The sequence below is a fragment of the Zootoca vivipara genome, chromosome 4 (assembly GCF_963506605.1).
Source record: "Zootoca vivipara chromosome 4, rZooViv1.1, whole genome shotgun sequence".
Classification (NCBI taxonomy): domain Eukaryota; kingdom Metazoa; phylum Chordata; class Lepidosauria; order Squamata; family Lacertidae; genus Zootoca; species Zootoca vivipara.
In genome coordinates this window covers 40611307-40631176 of record NC_083279.1, presented here as the reverse complement: position 1 = coordinate 40631176, position 19870 = coordinate 40611307, and the positions used below count along the sequence as shown (strand labels likewise).

The following is a 19870-nucleotide window of genomic DNA, read 5'->3' as shown; positions in this document are numbered from 1 at the left end:
CCAGGATAAGAGTGTGTGTTGGAACTCACTGGGGTGCTCTGACAGGCAGGAGCACTGCAAGGGCATTCAGGGCATCATATGAAGAATGGCAGAGGAGACAACTAAGGTGTGGTTTAATTCATTATCTGTGGAGGCTGATCCTGGTTTGTTCAAGAGGCCATGGTTAAAATATACTGTATTTTAGCAGTGTTAAGTGTGAAAGTGGACAAAAACCTAGCAGGCGCATTCTCCCCATGCTTAAAAAAATATATATGGGGGAATGCCTCTTTTAAGATGGTACTTACAATCTGTGGTTTTTATGAGAACTTTTATTAAAAGCATTCTGCTCCTGCTGCCCTGGTATGTACGTTTAATTGGGATAGCCATTAAGTCTTTTACCTATCCAGATTATTTTTCTTTACGTTATAAAGTAAAGTAAGACATATGTGCACATATGCACCCGCATCAAAAAGCAAAACCATGCACAAGTCCAATCAAGAACAACAATCCACGCACAATTTAAGTTCTTCTATTTGTAGAACAGTCCCTCCCCCAAACCTCCTATAACTAATAAAGAGAGGAAATAGTTCCTACGGGGATTCAAATGAAATATTTCAACTCTAATGTACTTGTTACTATTTCTGTTACTAATCCAACCCCATAGTTATAGCCCACTCACAGCAATAAAGCAGCCACATAAATAGCTCAGTATTTTAATTCCAAGTTCATAATATCTGACACTAATAGGATTATTTGTTTTTATCTAGTAAATAAAATAGCTCCATCTGTCACTCACTTCCTTGTATTCTTTTTTGTCTTGCTGCATACATATTTTGTAAAATGAAAATGTCTGTTTTAAGTGGAAATATTACGGCACATAACATTTTCATGTCAAAATAACTGCATTCTTAGATTTTGTGTTAAATAATTTAAGACAGGAAAATATTTTGATACACATTTGGCAGTTATAATCCTAGCAAGATCAATATCTTCATAGGTTAAAAATAAGGTAAAAATAAAGAATGCAAGGTAACTGGGACAAGTTACTCTCACTAGATTTTTATTCTGAAAACCTGGGTGCAAACTGAACTCAATGAAAGCAGCAAGATGCATTGCTGAAAGCTGATGAATTCAGTGAATTTCAGAGGCCAGCTCTATAAAAAAGGTAAATGTGTTTATTCTAGTTTTTTGTCAGTATCATAGGACATTCATGTAAATAGCCAACCTTTGATGAAATGCTGGGAAAATAAGAGTAGCATGCTCACTTTATCACTCTAGTTTATACTTTAAAAATTTTTACACAACAACAACAACTTGGTAAGTGTATTTGGGACATAATTCTCAACGTTCAAATCAAGTGTCATCCATTTTAAAATAAGGGAGGGAAACAGTCAGAAAATGGGAAACAGGCATACCGGTATTAAATGGAGCATATTACAAAGACAAAAAGGACATATCGATTTTGCTTGACATTTTTTCTTGAATTTTCTAGACTATAAGGCACAACTTTATTCCATTCTCTGGCACAGGATGTAGCCAGAAGAGGTGCATCTTTCAGTGTTATGAGGCAGACTGTGGCCTTTTCTCAAAAGCATATCAATCTGGCATGGAGAAGGAGCCCGTGAGTAATCAAATCCGACACCAGCCAGCTGGGATGGTACAATTCCCACAATGCAATTCAGAACTGGGTATTGCACCACAGGAATCATAACATGAGCGATGTCCAGCAGCAGTCCAAGCCAAGCAACTGATTGGCTTCCAACAGTGCATTGCCTTACATACCTATTCAGAAGGAGGGTGTGAATGGTGAATACAGGCTTGCCTGCGCCTGCACCACTAGGGAATCTGGTCACTCGCTGTATGCTGAGGGTCCACTCAAGCCTAGGGATTGGCCTTGAGTGCTTCATAAACAAGTTGTGATGCGCTCTTTGGATCCTACTATCCAGGTAAAAGAATGCTGGATAAAGGGAGTCCCACTTTGCAGAACATGTTGACACAGAGTTTTCATTTTGAAATGCTTGTACTTAATACAAAAAAAACCCTTACATAATCTCTGTCATGAGCTTCCCACCATTCAACTCTACCTATTTTAAGACTGCTCCCTCCTAATGACCAAACGTTCCAGCCAGATTCTCCAGTGCTTCAGTTTGAATTAAATTTGATTTAAACTGTTGTGATCTGTCCTGGGACCTTAAGAAGGATGGATAAGAATTTAAAAGACAACAACAGTTCAGAGTGATAAGTAGTTTACATCGCTGTCATGAAAGGTGGCTTAATTTTTATTTATATATTTGTATGTGGTAATGTTTGCTATTAGTGAAAAAATATCAACAGAGTACGCATATAAAGGATTATTGTACTTTAATGTATTGCTTATTAACATAACACTGGGCTTTCCCATATGAAAAGTGTGAAGAAGAGAATCCAGCTAACAACAACCCATGAGCCTAAAGAGATTATAGTATAATACATTCTTTGGAGAAATCAAGGCTAACGATTGCTCATAAAAATGATGGCAACTACAATTTATATATCAGCTTTAATTTCAGTGTTAGTCTTGTTTGTCTGCATGTTATTAGGCCATGAACGAGGTATGGAAGCCAACTCAGAGAATTCACACTTGAGTTAGGATTGAAACCTAGAACTCCCATATCCAAATGTAATTGCTGAGCACCCCACCTCTCAGTGCTCTGTTTAACTTTAACTCCAAATTATTTGTACTTCACATATCAGGAATGGCTGGCATTGTACCACAGAGCTGCCTTCCTGACAGTGGCGTTGCTGCTGCTTAGCTGGGCAGTGGCTGGACAGCCTAGCGAGGCAGAAAGGAAGACTGACTCCACTATTGGGCCCATGCCACCCCAATCTCTCTGCCACCACCCGAACCCCTGCACCCTCTCCGAATGCCAGTGGTGTAACGGCAGCCGTGTGGCATTGCCCCTCTGGACCAGCCACTCCTGTTTAGTACGTTGCTAGTTATTAAAATTTTTGTGGAAGAAACTAATGCCTTGACCTTCTGAGAGATAACAGTAGCAGCAACAAAATAGACATAAGCTCCAGGAAAATTCAGACGAAAACTGTAAAGCAAAGCAAAAGAACTTCATCATACTTTCATAATTCATTAAAGGCAGATGTTGGCAATATCTTTAACCATTTGCTGGCTTCAAAAGATGGAGGCCAGGAATTAAATTAAGATGTCAGATGTTAGTAAAGAAAATACGGTAGTAGTTCACCAATTGGTCTTTTAAATGATCTCCAGTTCATAAAATAAGATTTTAGAATTTTTTTACTAGATAATTATACTTCCTGATTTTGTAATTAGTGGAACTACATGTAATTACATAATAATTATGATGGTAATTACATAATTAAGATGTATAATTATATAGTAAAAAACATTATGGAAATAAAAACTATCAACTGTATAACCACAATACATCTACAAAAAAATTCTCTCCCATTGCTTTAAAACTCTATTTTCCCACGAAAAAAAAAATCAGTGATTAGTCTATATCAACTACCTGATGGCAAAATAAAGCAAAATCTTACAGATATTAAGATACAGAATTATCCTCTTAAGACTTAATTATACCAATTTAGTAACAATCAAATGTATATATTTTGCTCAAAATCATTGTAAATTCACTAAAATCCAAATGAAGCAAATTAAACAAAGCCACAGTGAAATCAACATTGTAGATTTTAATATTTCTTAAATACTGATGTTGGAATATATCAGAAAATATATGACGTATGTCCGAGCTCACCTCATCTGTCTCCTGAGAAATCTCTATGTGGGACAAGAAGCTACAGTTAGAACTGGATATGGAACAACTGATTGGTTCAAAATTGGGAAAGGAGTAGGACAAGGTTGTATATTGTCTCCCTGCTTATTTAACTTATATGCAGAATTCATCATGTGAAAGGCTGGACTAGATGAATCCCAAACCGGAATTAAGATTGCCGGAAGAAATACCAACACCCTCAGATATGCAGATGACACAACCTTGATGGCAGAAAGTGAGGAGGAATTAAAGAACCTTTTAATGAGGGTGAAAGAGGAGAGCACAAAATATGGTCTGAAGCTCAACATAAAAAAACAAGATCATGGCCACTGGTCCCATCACCTCCTGGCAAATAGAAGGGGAAGAAATGGAGGCAGTGAGAGATTTTACTTTCTTGGGTTCCATGATCACTGCAGATGGTGACAGCAGTCACAAAATTAAAAGACGCCTGCTTCTTGGGAGAAAAGCAATGACAAACCTAGACAGCATCTTAAAAAGCAGAGACGTCACCTTGCCGACAAAGGTTTGTATAGTTAAAGCTATGGTTTTCCCAGTAGTGATGTATGGAAGTGAGAGCTGGACCATAAAGAAGGCTGATCGCCGAAGAATTGATGCTTTTGAATTATGGTGCTGGAGGAGACTCTTGAGAGTCCCATGGACTGCAAGAAGATCAAACCTATCCATTCTGAAGGAAATCAGCCCTGAGTGCTCACTGGAAGGACAAATCGTGAAGCTGAGGCTCCAATACTTTGGCCACCTCATGAGAAGAGAAGACTCCCTGGAAAAGACTTTGATGTTGGGAAAGATTGAGGGCACTAGGGGAAGGGGACGACAGAGGACAAGATGGTTGGGCAGTGTTCTCGAAGCTACCAACATGCGTTTGACCAAACTGCGGGAGGCAGTGGAAGACAGGAGTGCCTGGCGTGCTATGGTCCATGGGGTCACAAAGAGTCGGACATGACTAAACGACTAAACAACAACAATGTCCGAGAAACAGTTCTCCAAGGGGTTGTTTTATGTTTGATTCGTACTGTATTACAGAAACTTTATTCCATTCCAAAAGCATTGCATATGCTATGCTTTAGTCATGTCTAGCAAATGTATCGTGTTACTTAGGCACAATTTCAAATTGGGCCTGAATCTGCCTATTTTTCCAGGAATATTTAACTTGAGTATATAGCATTCTTTTAGTTATCAGCAAGCCAATGAATCTTGGTAAGGGATTCTGCAGCCAGTTATTCATCTCTAGATTGACTGGACATGAAAAATAACCATAATGAGCAGTTTTACTAGTTGATGTTTGAGAGGTTGCCTTCAAAGCTACTTCAATTATCAACTTGATGATATAAATACTACCTTGCTATCTATCTGCCAATTCAGCACACCCTTCCAAAGTACATGCAAATTCTCTTGCACCCAAATGTACTAGTAGTTTAAGAGTGGGAACTCCACTTATGGAAACACCCTGTTCTATTGAAGCATTTCATTCTTAAGTTTCTTTGGAGACACAGCTGCAGCATTCTGCATATACTTTTCTGAGTAATTGTCACCTGCTAACAGAGACACATTGAAGACCCACCCATTAGTAGCTCTGAGAAATAGTGCCACTATGAAAAGTCTGCTTGTAAAGCTTTCTAGCAATTCATCCATAAAAAAATCACTTTCAATTGATATTTGGTACACCACAGAGGGAACACAGAGGGGGAAAACGATGTTTAAATTACAGGATACAAGCAAATATTCAAAGTTAGATTTTGTGTTTTGCATGTAGGTCATCCAGCCTAACTTTCATTTTTCTAAATGCAATTTTACAGTTTATTCATCCAGAAAGTAAACTGGGCATGTTTAGTATTTTTTTATGAAGGTGGGAGTGTAAAATGCTGCTGTAACTGTGTAAAAGTATTTACTGAGTATGCATTTAGTTTGGTTTATAAATCTGGTGTATAAAAATAAATAGCATGAAGATATTAATAAGTACTGAAATGCACTCTCAAGGTACAGACAATACTTTTAATATCTGACATTGTTTCAATCAGAAAATATCTCAATCTAACCTAACCTTTCATTTTTACTTCAGGCACTATTCTGATACCTTTAGGAACTTCGCATTTCAATGTCAGAAAGCTCTGCAATTAAGGTGTTCTATATCTACTGCTGGGTTAGCAGACTTTAAATGAAAAGGAATGGAAAAATGCAAGACTCAATAGAAAGTCAAACATGTACAGAAATTATTACTTCTGATCTGTTCTTCAAGATATCATTCTTTCCTGGCTTCTGTTTAGGTTAAACTGCAGAGTTCCTGTCTATTGTTCGAAACAGAGCCTGATACTCTTTCTTTTAAGTAGATACGTTATCACCCTTTCTTACCAGGCAGACCAGTGTGATGCCTTTTCAGAAAGTGCATAGAAGTAAGTTACTCCTTAAAGAGCTTTCCCACCTTTTTCTAAATGTCTGTCAGGATAGATGTAAGAACTACTTAAACAAACAGGCAAACAAAAATACTAGAGAATACCAAAATTTTGAATCATTGGGGTTAAAACAAACACGGGTTTTTGTCCATTTATGCTCTACCCCTTGTCACTCAGTCTAACCCAAAGCTTTCTCCAGCCTTCTCATTGCCTGCAAGCATCTGTCACCAGGCCCTATGTCAGATCCCATCAGTCCCTGCTCTCCCACAATTAGACTGACCCTCCACTGCCCTCGCAGTAGGAGTAATGCTCAACAGAAGATTACCACCAGCACCCCCAACCAGTTAAATGAGTTTAAAACACTCCTTCCTTAAACACTGTTTTTTTCAGCAGAGTGAGGGGTATATTAGGAAATGCGGGTACCTTCTTAAATGGGGAATTCCTAAATTCAAGCAGTCAACTAACTTGTGTAAATGATGAGAGCAGAATGATGCAGACTGGAGCAGCACAACAGAGCAGAATAGTCTTTTATGATGCAAACTTCCGCTTTAAACTCACAAGGTAATTACAGTGTTTCAACATACCTTTCTCTTGATCAGTAAGTTTTTCCATTGCATAGTCCATATCAAAAATGTACCGGTAAAAGCACAGCTGGGTGTACAGGGCCTTGTCAGAGTACTGTAATGGAAAAAGAACATAAATGAAAATGCACTATGGATAAAAGCTAATAACAGAAAAAGCATGATCAGTTGCAACTTTTATACACAAGCTATGCTGATTTGCTGTTATGCATTGGATTTAAACTTGTTTGGTGTTAGGCAAGTTTTTAACTTTTGTTAAGTTGGCTTGGGAACCAACTAATATGGAGACAAATAAAATTCCCCAACCCCTCTAAAAAATCTATGCAGCTAACTGTCGTCCTATATGTTGCTAATACGGGTAAGTTCTGATTTAATTAACATAAGATGCATGAATGTGCAAAACATATTACTACCAGCAATTCAATGCAATTGTTTTATCTTCTGAGAATTTGCTATTTGTCTTAGTTCTTTGCTCCAAATACAATCAATAAGTCTGTAATGGTAAATCTTTGTGAATAATCAGATTCAACACCATGTCTCCCTTCAACTGCCCCTTATACAGTGCTGCCCGTGCAAATATATTGAATCCAATAATTCAGGAAATTGCGGATAAACCATCAGAGTCCCATCTTGCACTTGTTTTGCAAGACAATGACTCAACAGGACTCTGCAGGTGGCAAGGTTCTTAACCTCAGTTCTCTCCCACAAGAGACGAACTGGAATGCTGTATGATTATTGAAACTTTTTAATATACTATTTTATTCTATTATTTCTTGGCAATTTTACACACATATATATTCGACTGCGTTCATCCCAAATGGCTGTGGTGTATCTTTTACAAAGATGCTGCCTCTGTTTGTTCTTGTTTTGTTTCTGAAATGCAGGTTGTTGTTTTTTACTTTTTCTGTTTGATGTACTTTGTTTGTGTGGGCTTTTAGCCGCAATAAAGAATCTATCTATCGATCACCGTGTCTCCAATGTTAGCTAGTGCCAAGTGCTTCATAAGAAGCCCACAAGATACTGGGTATATATTATGGAGTTATTTGTGCAAAACTTTATAATTTAGAGATACTACGGTATGTAGATGTAGCTGAAGGATCTGACCACAGTTAACCAACCATTCATAGCAGTGTGCCACAGGCCATTTACAGTTTCATATGTTGCTCTGCATTAATGTCACCTAAAGCGGCTCAAATGAAGCCAATCTACAAATGTGTACAATACAAGTAATCTCTTTTACAAATTGGGGGGGGGCATAAGACTACCAATACAAACTTGAATATAACATGATGTATGGAATTATTAAAAAGGCAGGCATTACACTGTTGAAATAACAGGATTATTTTGAAAGTTTCAAAACTATATTAGAAAATCACATGGGTGCTGTTCAACTAAGTTTGACTCAAGAAGACCTTTTGAAATCAATGGACCAAACTTAATTTTGTTCATTAATTCCAATGGGCCTACTCTGAGTAAAACTTACATTAAAAACCACCCCTATATCTGCCACACCCCAGGGATCCTTGGGAGAGTTTTATCCCTCTCTTTGCCATGATGTTCCAGGGATCACTGCAAATTGGATTAAGATGGAAAGTTTAGTTACTATCAGGACCAAATGTGCTTAAACATATTCTGTAAGTCAATCACTCGTACTGAACCTAGACATAAAAGGAGGTTCGTAATAACTACCTGCTGCAATCCAAATCCCCAAACACCTGGACTGTGGTGGGAGTGGACTGAGGGTAGGTGTCCCTGCGCTTGATTCAGCTGGCCTCCCAGTGACAGAGCGATGCAAGTGTCACTCTGTTGATGCATACCCCCTTTACCTGTCAGACATGGGTATGGGTAGCCCACCAGCAGTGTTTCTGCCAATGGAACCCAGTAAAAGGTTAGGCAGGGCTAGTAGACCAGGATCTGCTAGTCCTGAAGCTGGTGCAGGGACTGAGCCTGATTTGCCTGCTCTTTTCCACCACTGAGTGGCCAGGCTGTGGATGTGGTGGTAACTAGGCAGCTCTACAGAGCCATGGCATTGACAGTGACCATAGTGTTGTCCCACCAGTTACTTAGGATTACAGAAGTATCAGGATTATTGAGATACACAGCTCTTCCCACTTCCCATTCCAAGGCATATGACTCTCTGAAGTGTTACAGTAGAGTTTTCCAGTAGTTTGACTGAAGTGATCAATATATTGTGATAAAACTGCTGGAATCTATCCCCATATCAGCATGCATAGGCTTGCTTAACAAGAAATTAGGTTTATTATTTTGCATGCACAAGATGACATTGCTTTTCAGACAATAGTGTTTCATCTTCATCTATATACAAGAGGTTATAGGTATGTGGTTCATTGCTTATTTGGTTACAGATCCACAACAAGGTGGCTTTATTCCTGGGTTAGAAATTGCAGTTGGGCAGCAAATAGCAGAAATTTCAAATAGTGCAGCACGACATTTAGTTTCAACTTATAGATGGAAGACACCTCACAACAGCCTAATTTATTATTAACTAGTGGGGGTGCAGGCATTATTAAATTGACACATCTAATAATGTTACCTAAAACCTAAAGCAAGACTAAAAAGGACCAAGATAATCAATCTTTGGAACTCTACCTACATCGTACAGTCAGTCACCTTCTCAAAAAACAATTCTGGCCTGTAATTATTTGCATCTGGGGGTAGTATCCAACATGATTTTGCTTTCAGTGGCCTTGTTACCTTTGTGGATAGGGAATATTTTTCTGTCCTTTGTAAGACTGAGTTGTAAACAACTATGGAACAGATAAGAGTCCACGAAGAGAATACGGAAACCTATTATGCTGTCATGAATACATGTTAATAAGCTTTAACAAAATTGAGCAGCAAGGAGTGCTTCTGCTCAGGATTCCAGCCAGCTGTGCCTTCTATCGGAATAGTTTGTTTTATTCCTCTCCCACCTGGCTTTCTGTACTCCTGTAAATCTTGGGGTTCTCCTAAGCCTGCATCTGGCTTGCTCATGCATTCAAAAATAAAAGCGAAAAGAAAAACATGCACAAAAGTAATATTTGCTACTTCTTATAAACTGATGTATGTCCCTGAAGACAGAATGCATATTGGGTGTATGTTGTCCAAACATGTGAAAAAAGAAGAAAATGAATTGAATGTTACCAGTATAGAGTTAACAAATAACACAAGAGGGAAGGACAAGCCAGTTTCCATTTCAAAATTAAGCTTAGGAAGAAGAGAGGGAGGACTTGGTCATCTGGCCACCAATCAGGGCCAAAGGCAGTGTGATGCAGAGCTAAACATTTTGGGCATCTACTGGGGAGACAAAACAATTAGCCATGAAGTTCACTGGGCGACTTTGGGCCAGTTACTCTCCCTCTGTTTAAGCTACTTTATAAGGTGTTGTGAGGATAAAATTGAGAGGGGCAAATCATCTACACTGCCCTAGAGCTTCTTAGGCAAAAGGGAGGATTTATAATAATTGGTATATAATAACAATCACTACCAAATGCACATTCAAAAGATGACACCAACTCAAAAGCAGTTTGACAAAATAATGAGGGTCTGGGGAAATTGTGGAAGAGCGTTCCTTATAGATTCCAAAGTTTGTAAGTTTCTACCAGAAGAACTTAGGTCCTTTGGTCTTGCCTTCGTTCAAGCGTTGGATGAGCCGAACCACTGGAAACCCCTGGACTTCCAACGCTACATGTGTAGGATATATTCTTAGTCATTAATTCTTTGTTTTTTAAAAACACATCTTGCCATACCGAAGTTTGGTGGGGGTTTTTTATTGGTCGAAAATTAATGTAATATTCTAATAACATATTCTAATAATAATAATAATAATAATAATAATAATAATAATATTTTATTTATACCCCGCCCATCTGGCCGGGTTCCCCCAGCCACATTCTAATAACAAAACCTTATTATATTCCATATGGCATAAATGTCCAATCAACACCTGCATATTATATTGTTAAAAATGCAACATTCAGAGTTAACATTTTGTGCTCTTAATACTACCATACTTTCACCCTTCCTTCACATGAACTTATTTTATATAACACAGAAGCTTATTTTATACCTTATTAGTTATTCTATGATATGCATCATCATTATACTATTATACACCACTTATTTTTAGTAAATCCTGATTACTGCTTCCTGAAGAAGGAAAAAAAAGGAGGACGACAGCGATTAAGTTATTTGTTTAGTTTTTTGGATTCAGCAGTAATTGCTGGTACACATCTCCCTGACTGCACACATGCAGCAGGTTGAATAGAACACTGAAATTACCTCCTTCATAATAGTTTGTTTTGATAATGTATTGTGTGTCGAGATGATGAGAAACAGTTGCTGTCAATTTGATTAGCCATTATATTTTTATGTTAATTGCCATTATTGGGTCCATTCTGTTTAGTGTCACCATAGAAGCCATACAATGTTAGCATAAATAACAAATTGGAGTAAATTAGGAAGATATATTTTTGCCAATTCATTTTAATTGCCCCTCAGTCCTTCCGTTGGTTAACGCAGCTGTTGACCCATAATAAGCGCTAGGTCAATATAGCTGCTTGTCAATTCAGAAATGCAAAGTGCTGTGTTGCTCGTAATGGATATACAGCCACCTTTGCCAGCCAACTGAAGCAAACGACTGACAACCCAAATGAAGGAATAAAGCATCAGCTATGGAGTTTAGTGACCTGATATTAGCAGAGAGGCTAATTGAAAGTCACTACCTAAATGGATAAGAATTTTTTTTTATAAAAAAAGTTATGCACACACATATATTTTTAATTATACCAACACCTCCTGCCCTTTTGTTACCTGGCATATTTTGCAATTAGTAACTAGTGGAAAACAAAAAGCTTTAGAGATTTTCAATGTCAAATACAATTAAGTTAGATTAAGACACATATGTGAAACCAAGGAAGAGGTGCCTTACATGGGAGGAAAGCAGCATTTTAATTTTTTTTGCATTAGTAAATTCTAATTTACCTTTGGTGGTGATATTTTTAAAATGCAATGCATCTGAAAGACTGTAGATTTCAATGGGGTCTTTTACCCGATGTCTGTATTCACAAATGTTTTCATTTTGCATTCCCATAAAAGGAAGAAGCCCTTTTTTTTGGCCCTCTAGTGACTTTTCGGCTTAATTTCTTGGGTATTACACTTAGTCAGGCATTTCTTCAACAAGCTCCCTTCACCAATACCACTGAATAATTCTAAAAAATTCACTGAGGTAATTTTAAGAGACATTTCTTACATCTTAATTATTTTATTAACAGAAAATGAATAAATGAATAGAGAAATACAAGTTAAATAAGCTCAAGATATATAAAGGTCATATCTTGGACAAGCATGCATAAATAAAAGGTCTAAATTAATCCACTTTAAAAAATCAACAACTTGTCGCTCCCCTTGTGAAAGCCAATTTCAAAGCTTCTCTCTTGAATTGCAAATATAAGTTCTTTTTTAGGTGACCACTTAATGGGAATACCAGATGTAAGAATCACTTGCACTCTCCATTCTAATTAATAAATGTTATGTTTAAACTTCTAACAAGTGACTCTCTCCTATAGCCTAGAAAGAAACTCTGGGGCAAATGTTTCAGATCTTGGGTAAGGCAACTCTAACTTTACTTTATTCACAGGTATGCAGAAGTGTGAGTGGTTCTTGGTTCCGCTATACCCAACAATAAGACATTTCTAAATTATCTTCAAATATGTTGCCTCGTGAAATCTGACTGTTTATGCTAGTTGTTCTAAAGATTACGGTATTTCAAAATTAGTACTGCAATTTACTTTCACATTGGAATATGCATGCAGCCACTGAGTAATAAATATAGCTAACTCCATAACGTGGACATACATACTCAAAGTAGCTCAGCAGCTTATGGGCTTATCACAGTACAGTTGCACATATTACTTAAATAACATCGGCGCAGAATTGAAAATGATAATAAAATGAGAAGCAGCTCTGATTTTATATCTATCTACCATTTTTGTATTCCTTTCTATTTTATGCTATGAACCATAAAGCGGGGTGGGGGTGGGGTGGAGTTTGCCAACTCCATTACATTGCTTTGTAAAGAAGATAATTTCTACAGGCTAGAGAGATAACTTATTTGTATTACTTCAATTAGTTCTAATACAAAACAGTGGCACCACTTCATTAATCAACTGCTAGAGAGACTTACTTTTATAAGAAGTCTTTTTGATAATTTGATTAGAAAGAATGGAGGCTCACATTATCATCTGATTCTGCACATCCATCAAGCAGACAATTTAGGACAAGTTCTTTAAAAATAATTTAAGTTCTTGTCAGAGAATTGTGTCTCTTAAAGAGACATTTTTCTACAGTACGTAGAGCCAAGTTCCAAGAAAGACTTCAGTGTTTTGAGAGATGTTACTCTACCCTTCCCCATTCCTCCCCCTGAAAGATGCAGTCATTAAAACCTAATTATTATCTTCATTTTAAACAAAACCTAAAGTGAATACCAATTAATAACAACATACTAATGAGCATCTGCTGTGATGAAATTGAATATGAATGTGCTGCAAATTTCGGGTTGCCCCCCCCCTTTTTGCATGGAAGTATCACTGGTCTCATTCGGCAGCTAGAAGATGATAAAAGATATACTTCATTTTTCATCATGCCATTTTGCACATGGCGATTTGCAATGTTAGAAAAAAGGCAAAGCTCAGTACTTCAAATCCTTGTATATATGAGTTTTGCTCATGGGGCTCTCAGGAGGAAGAAAACATTTATCAACTTTTCAGATAAAATTCTTATTATGTTTATTTTAGTCAAGTTCACCCATCTACCAAGATCAAAATATACAAAACATATATAAATATGCAATTATCAAGGCACACAATAGTACACTTAAACAATAAACGTCTTAAATATGTGTCTGTATGAGCTGTTGGGGAAACTGCTTATCTTCTAAAAAATAAAAGGGTGATCTTCCCCTCTCTTCTCAGGCAGTCCACAAATTTGCTGTGGAGTACCCCTCACCAACCATCTTGAGCATTTTTTGGGCAGTTTGCAAGAGGCTGCATGGAGAATCAGAAGTATTGCTGGACTGGACACTTGGGAGTTCACTCAGTACAGAAAATTGAGATGATTTTGAATAGATTACTAATAAATTTAGTAATAATAGGAGATGGTTAAATAACTTTGCTAAGTTACTTTAAATAAAAAATAACTGAAAATCAATGTTTTAAGTTTCATTAACTAGTTCTGTTATTGTCTAGTGAAATATCTTGACATTTAAAAACTTGAAATATTACTAGTTGGTTGAACGATTGATGCCAATAAGGTCACCTATGCCATGCCTACTTAACTGCACTTCAGAGGCATCCCCAACACCATTTAAGGCTGTTCATCAGTGATGTCAAGCATTGAGACCTAATGTGATTGGTCAACCAAGCTCTTCATAGCATCAAGGTGCTATTACAACTTTCAGGCAGGTCTTGTATGAGAGTAGATTAATCAGGCTAGTTCAGAATCTATAAGAACAAGGGTTCAAAGACAGTTAATATGAAACTACTGAGTTCTTCAGTGCTGGAGGAGACCCTTGAGAGTCCCATGGACTTCAAGAAGATCAAACCTATCCATTCTTAAGGAAATCAGCCCTGAGTGCTCACTGGAAGGACAAATCGTGAAGCTGAGGCTCCAGTACTTTGGCCACCTCATGAGAAGAGAAGACTCCCTGGAAAAGACCCTGATGTTGGGAAACATTGAGGGCACTAGGAGAAAGGGAGGACAGAGGACGAGATGGTTGGAGTGTGTTCTCGGAGCTATGAACATGAGTCTGACCAAACTGCGGGAGGCAGTGGAAGACAGGAGTGCCTGGCGTGCTCTGGTCCATGGGGTCACAAAGAGTCGGTCACGACTAAATGACTAAACGACAACTGAGTTCTGGGAGCACTTGATTCAATTGTGGGATATATCTCGATGTGGTGCAAGAATAAAAAAGACTGGGGAGGAGCTGTGAACTCATCTTGAAGAGGCTGCACATTTGTATGGCCCCAGTAAGCTAGTTTGGCTTACCATGACGCAAGAACCAGGCCACTGCTACAGTTTAACGTGTGGATGGACAGCAACCTACCTCTTCCTCCAACATCAGCAACAGTTGGTTTCATTTTACTTGAATCTGTATTTTCTTCCCCCAAGACCATAATGCAACTGAAAACTGCCGCTAACTTCAGTAGATGGTTGGAGAGATGATTTGTGCAAGCTATTGAGCGTAGACTGCATGAATTGGATAAACTGAAAAAGTATATCCAACCCACTTTACACGTTTTAGGCTTCACAGTATTGAGTGCCTAACCTGTATGTTGAAAAGCACATATTAAATATGAGGCAGATTTGGACTGGGTGATTGTTCACAAAAATATTTTTAAAATCTCTCAGTGGGATACATTTTCAAGCTATGATATTGCAAGTTTTAATCTGTTTATTGAACGTAAGGAAACTCAAACTATTTCATCACCAAGTTTCACTATCAACGTGTTAGAATCCCTGAAATAAACATTTATGTTAATGAACTATTATAGAAAATGTATACAGAGCGGCTGTGCATTCATTGTACTCAAACAGCTGCAGCACATTACTCAGTGATGCTTCCTCCAAGCTCTCCCTTCATTCAATCCATACTTCTCCGAAGTTCCATTCAAATTAGTCATCTTCAGAAAGCTATTGTTTCTTCTTCTTTTTTTACTTTCTTTTCTGGTATTTGCAATACTAGCATTCGGAAAAGTTCAACTGAACTAGTTAATACATTAATGAAGAAGAGTTTGGATTTGATATCCCGCTTTATCACTACCCAAAGGACTCTCAAAGTGGCTAACATTCTCCTTTCCCTTCCTCCCCCACAACAAACACTCTGTGAGGTGAGTGGGGCTGAGAGACTTCAAAGAAGTATGACTAGCCCAAGGTCACCCAGCAGCTGCATGTGGAGGAGCAGAGACACAAACCCGGTTCCCCAGATTACGAGTCTACCGCTCTTAACACTGGGCATTAATGGGCATAATGTGGCTGAGCAATCATAGTGAGCAGACTTTTAGTAAAGAAGCAAAAACCTATGTGAAACATAGGTTGTGATGTATTTGTTCTAAGACTTTAGTGGACATTGCCTATACAATAAACAAATTCTACAAGTCCGAGACCTTTCAGAGGAATTCAGCCTTCTATCTATACTGGTTGCTTTCTCCTTTTATCAGTTCTTTGAATGACTGTATATACATGATTGACTGAAGAGGGGGGGAAAGTTGATTTTTGGCCAGTCGGGAGTCTACTGTAATGTACCACTACCCTTTGGAAAATAAAACTCTGAAAATTTCTGTAAAATATTATTTATTCCAGGGGTACAGCAGGGTATTTGGGGTCCCCCCAACTATATTTTAGGTCAAAGTACAAAAGCCAGTAGGCATTATCTTAGAACATATCGAACAGAAAATATCAAAGTAAAATTGTTCTGCCTCAAGGTATAGAGATCCAACTATATGCAACATTCATATCTACCTGGTATTACTATTAGTAGATTGAAAAGGGGAGAAGAAAAGGAAAAGAGACTAAAGGTTGCCCATAAAACTCTGGTCCACAAAGCATTATTATAAGATAGGGAACAAAATATTAGAGAAAGGGAGATTGTGACATTGTGAGTGTAAATTCGCATCTCAGAGAAAGGAAAGAGAGCAGTTTCACTACCTTCTGGTGGAAGTCAGGGCAATATCTGAACTCTGCCAATAAGATTCTGAAGTCAACCCACTTAACAAAATAAACATTTTTTTAAACTCAACATGGCAACAATTCAAGCTTTAGCAAACAAAGAGCCTGGAGAAGCAGAGGGTCATCCCTGATAGCTCTGAGTGAGCAGCATGCAACATGAGTAGCAGAGTTTGCAGAGTTCACCTCTCATCTCCCACAGAACTAACTACAATAGATCAGGATACGGACAGAATACTGGGCCCAACAGGGAGAAGTCTAGTCTTGCCAGAATCTTCCAGTAACTTTAGGATAACAGGCAATTCAGAACCCAACGTCTATGTGGTCATCACAGCACTACCAGAATGATCTTCAAGTCATATTCCTTATTATATGCATAAGCCTCCGAATGAATGAGAGTGAAGAGAATGCATAGAGGAGTCCTATTAGTCATACATTATCACACCACATAGTTCCTAAAAATAAACCTTGACATGAGGTCTAAAGTTGGCTTTCTTACACTTTGAATGAAGCGCCAAGGATACAGACTTCACCACGTCTGCCTGTCAGGCATTGGTTGGAGGACACCACAGAGGTATATTCATCAGGTGCTGTTTATCCCACCCAATGTCTTGATGGCTTCTCTGTATAGATCCACTGATCTCATTCTCCTTTGCCTGTTTATATGAACTTTGGCTGAGATATCTGCATGCATCAATATGTACAATACATATTATACATACTGATTAACGTGCATCTGAAAGACTTGCAATCGCACAGTGACGAACCCAGAAGTACCAAAAACATCACCAAAAAGTCATTAAAAGGGTGTAACTGGGCAGGACATGCATATACACACTGCTGACATGGGTGGGGGGCCGTGCCCAGGAACAGAACCCCCGTACAAAATCTTTATCAACTGTACTTCAGTCTTGAGCTAAATGGCCTGGACTAGTAGATGTATGGTGCTCTTAGAAATTCACATGATCAATGCTTTCCCTTGTGCTATGCCATTGTGAAAGTGGCCTTCCATCACAAAAAGACTTGACTCTACTGTGAGAAAGATATTGTGATTCCTGGAGCAACACACCCTGATATAACCTCTTTTGAAACAGAAACAAATCTGCTAACTTTCTAAGGAACTCATACTGGAAAACACCTCTCATGCTGAAAGGTCACCCGAGGCAGGCATATAATGACCCATGGCTTAAAGTGAAAGACCAGTATGCTCAAACAAGTGGATGTCCTCAAGAACACTTTGGCTTGCTAGTGGTCAATCTCTTCCCATCCCATCTAGAGTTTCCTAAAGGATGCAGATGCCCTCCTCCCAAAAGTAATGGAAACTGCAGGCAAAGGCTGAACCGCCCTGTGATCCTTTGATGAAGGGTGGTATAGAAATTTTAGTAATGATAATGATGATGATGATGATGATAGTGGTTGTTGCACCAAGAGGCTGGTCTACACCCCCTGAAAGTCCATAAGTTATTTCCTCCTCCTTTGCTGTGAAGCCTTTTGCCCTCCTGGGATGTACTGAGGCTTTAGTACAGCCAGCCCATCCCTTGTCGCATTTCTTTGGTGCTGGGGATAATTAGGAGGATTACTGTTGTAGCCTTCTCAGGCAATAACAGCAGCATTGCAGGCCCCAAGATTCCTGCATACTGTAATTTTATTGAGGGCCCAGAAGTCCTGATCACAGGAATGTGAGATGAGTGCAGTTTGATTGAACCCAAGCTTAAAACAAGATAATTTGAAATGAAGGCCAAATTAGCTTGCTTTAGGTGAGTTTCTTTCAAAGCAAGTCTGGGAAAGTTTGCTCATCACAACTCAGAAACAAACTACCAACTGCGTGGAATAACCCATTGACATTACTAATTTATAAACAAGAAAGTCACAGTTATTACGCTTAGATTAGTATTTGATAGTGCAATGTGTATGAATTATCATTACTAAATGCACAAAGAAGTGGCAGTTCATATATACACAGATCCCTAAAAGGCATTTGATAGAGTTGAATGATTTTTGTTTTAAATGTCAAATTTAAGTAAGGAATCTTAAAGACATTTTATTTTTTACAATTTACTTTGAACCAAATATATAAGATATCCAAAGTGATCATTAATAAACATCACCAAGCTCGGCCCAGAAATCTAAAGATGGAAATGCAAAGAGAGCACCATCTATAAATAGAAATATTTTGCAATTACTCTTACCCTTCACCTACTATTATACCATTAGGTACATTTTGGACTGAATCCAGAATCACCCCCAGGTGTTCCAGATGCTATAATGACACTTGGGAACTCTTTTCTACCTTTTCAAATGAAAAAACTTGACATTACATCTACAGATAAACTGCTGTAGCAGATCTTGTGAAAAAAACCAAAACATAACCACCTGAACCCTGAGTTGATCCATGATGCCTTGAGGCAGCATATAATAATAATGAGCCAAGTGATGGGATGGCTTGACCCTAGCTGGGCTGTCCCATTCTGCCTTAGTGACAGTCCAGGAAAGCACACTGTTAAGGGCTCTAAAAACTACCATAGCTCCCTTGGGTGCAGGAGTGTCAAGCTCACCTTCCAGGTTGTCCTCAATGAATTGTGACATGATCATGATCAAGGACTGGAAAGGGTTCAGGTAGGAATAATATTTACAAGTTGGTAGTATTAGTTCATCTTTTCCAGAATGGGTACTTCCGGGTTTTGCAGTTTGCGCCTGCACAGAAGCGCCAAATCGCGCTTTGTGCCTGCACAGACACAGTGCTTCAAGTTGCGGGCATTTCATGTTACGGACAGGCCTCCGGAACAGATCCCGTCTGTAACACGAGGTACCAGTGTAATGGGATTGGATTGGGGACTTATCCCTGCACCCTTCAGCCATAGCTCCTTGCATCTCCTTGTAGCTTTAGTTATACAAAATGGTAAAAAACCAACCAACCAACCAACCAACCAACCAACCAACCACTAGTAGAATTATGCAAAAAAAGAGAAAGCTTGTAGAACTGACCCAGTTTTCCTTGGCAAACATATTGGATTTCCTGGGAACAGATTTTAAGCATGGCATATATGCAGCCTTGCCCTCATGCTGCTTGTTTGGACTGTATACATGAGCAGTCAACTCAAAAACAACCCTATATAGCTCCTCAAAAATATACTTCAGTCTAACCAACAGAATTTATTTACCTCAGAAAGTTTTAACTAAAATTAATTTGGTTTAGTTAAATATAAGCTTCAGGCTTGCCTCACATCTTTCATTTCCCCCCGTTGCTATTCCCTCTCTTTCCACTTTCTTTATGATAAAAAGGCCTTTATCAAATGAATATGGCAAGGAAAGGGAAAGTTTGCACTTGATCCATAAAGATTTGTGCTCTAGCGGTGCTGGGGGAAAAAGATGGTACCTTGCATATTATCATTAATTA

General features: G+C 38.3%; 1 protein-coding gene across 1 annotated transcript in view; it reads right to left on the bottom strand.

Annotated features, from left to right (window-relative positions):
* The window catches only part of POLA1 (DNA polymerase alpha 1, catalytic subunit), a 191022-nt gene that overhangs the window by 46969 nt on the left and 124183 nt on the right, over positions 1–19870 (bottom strand). The window contains exon 36 of the mRNA XM_035116609.2: positions 6757–6850. Coding sequence (XP_034972500.2) covers positions 6757–6850 — 94 coding nt within the window. The remainder of the gene's footprint in view (positions 1–6756; positions 6851–19870) is intronic.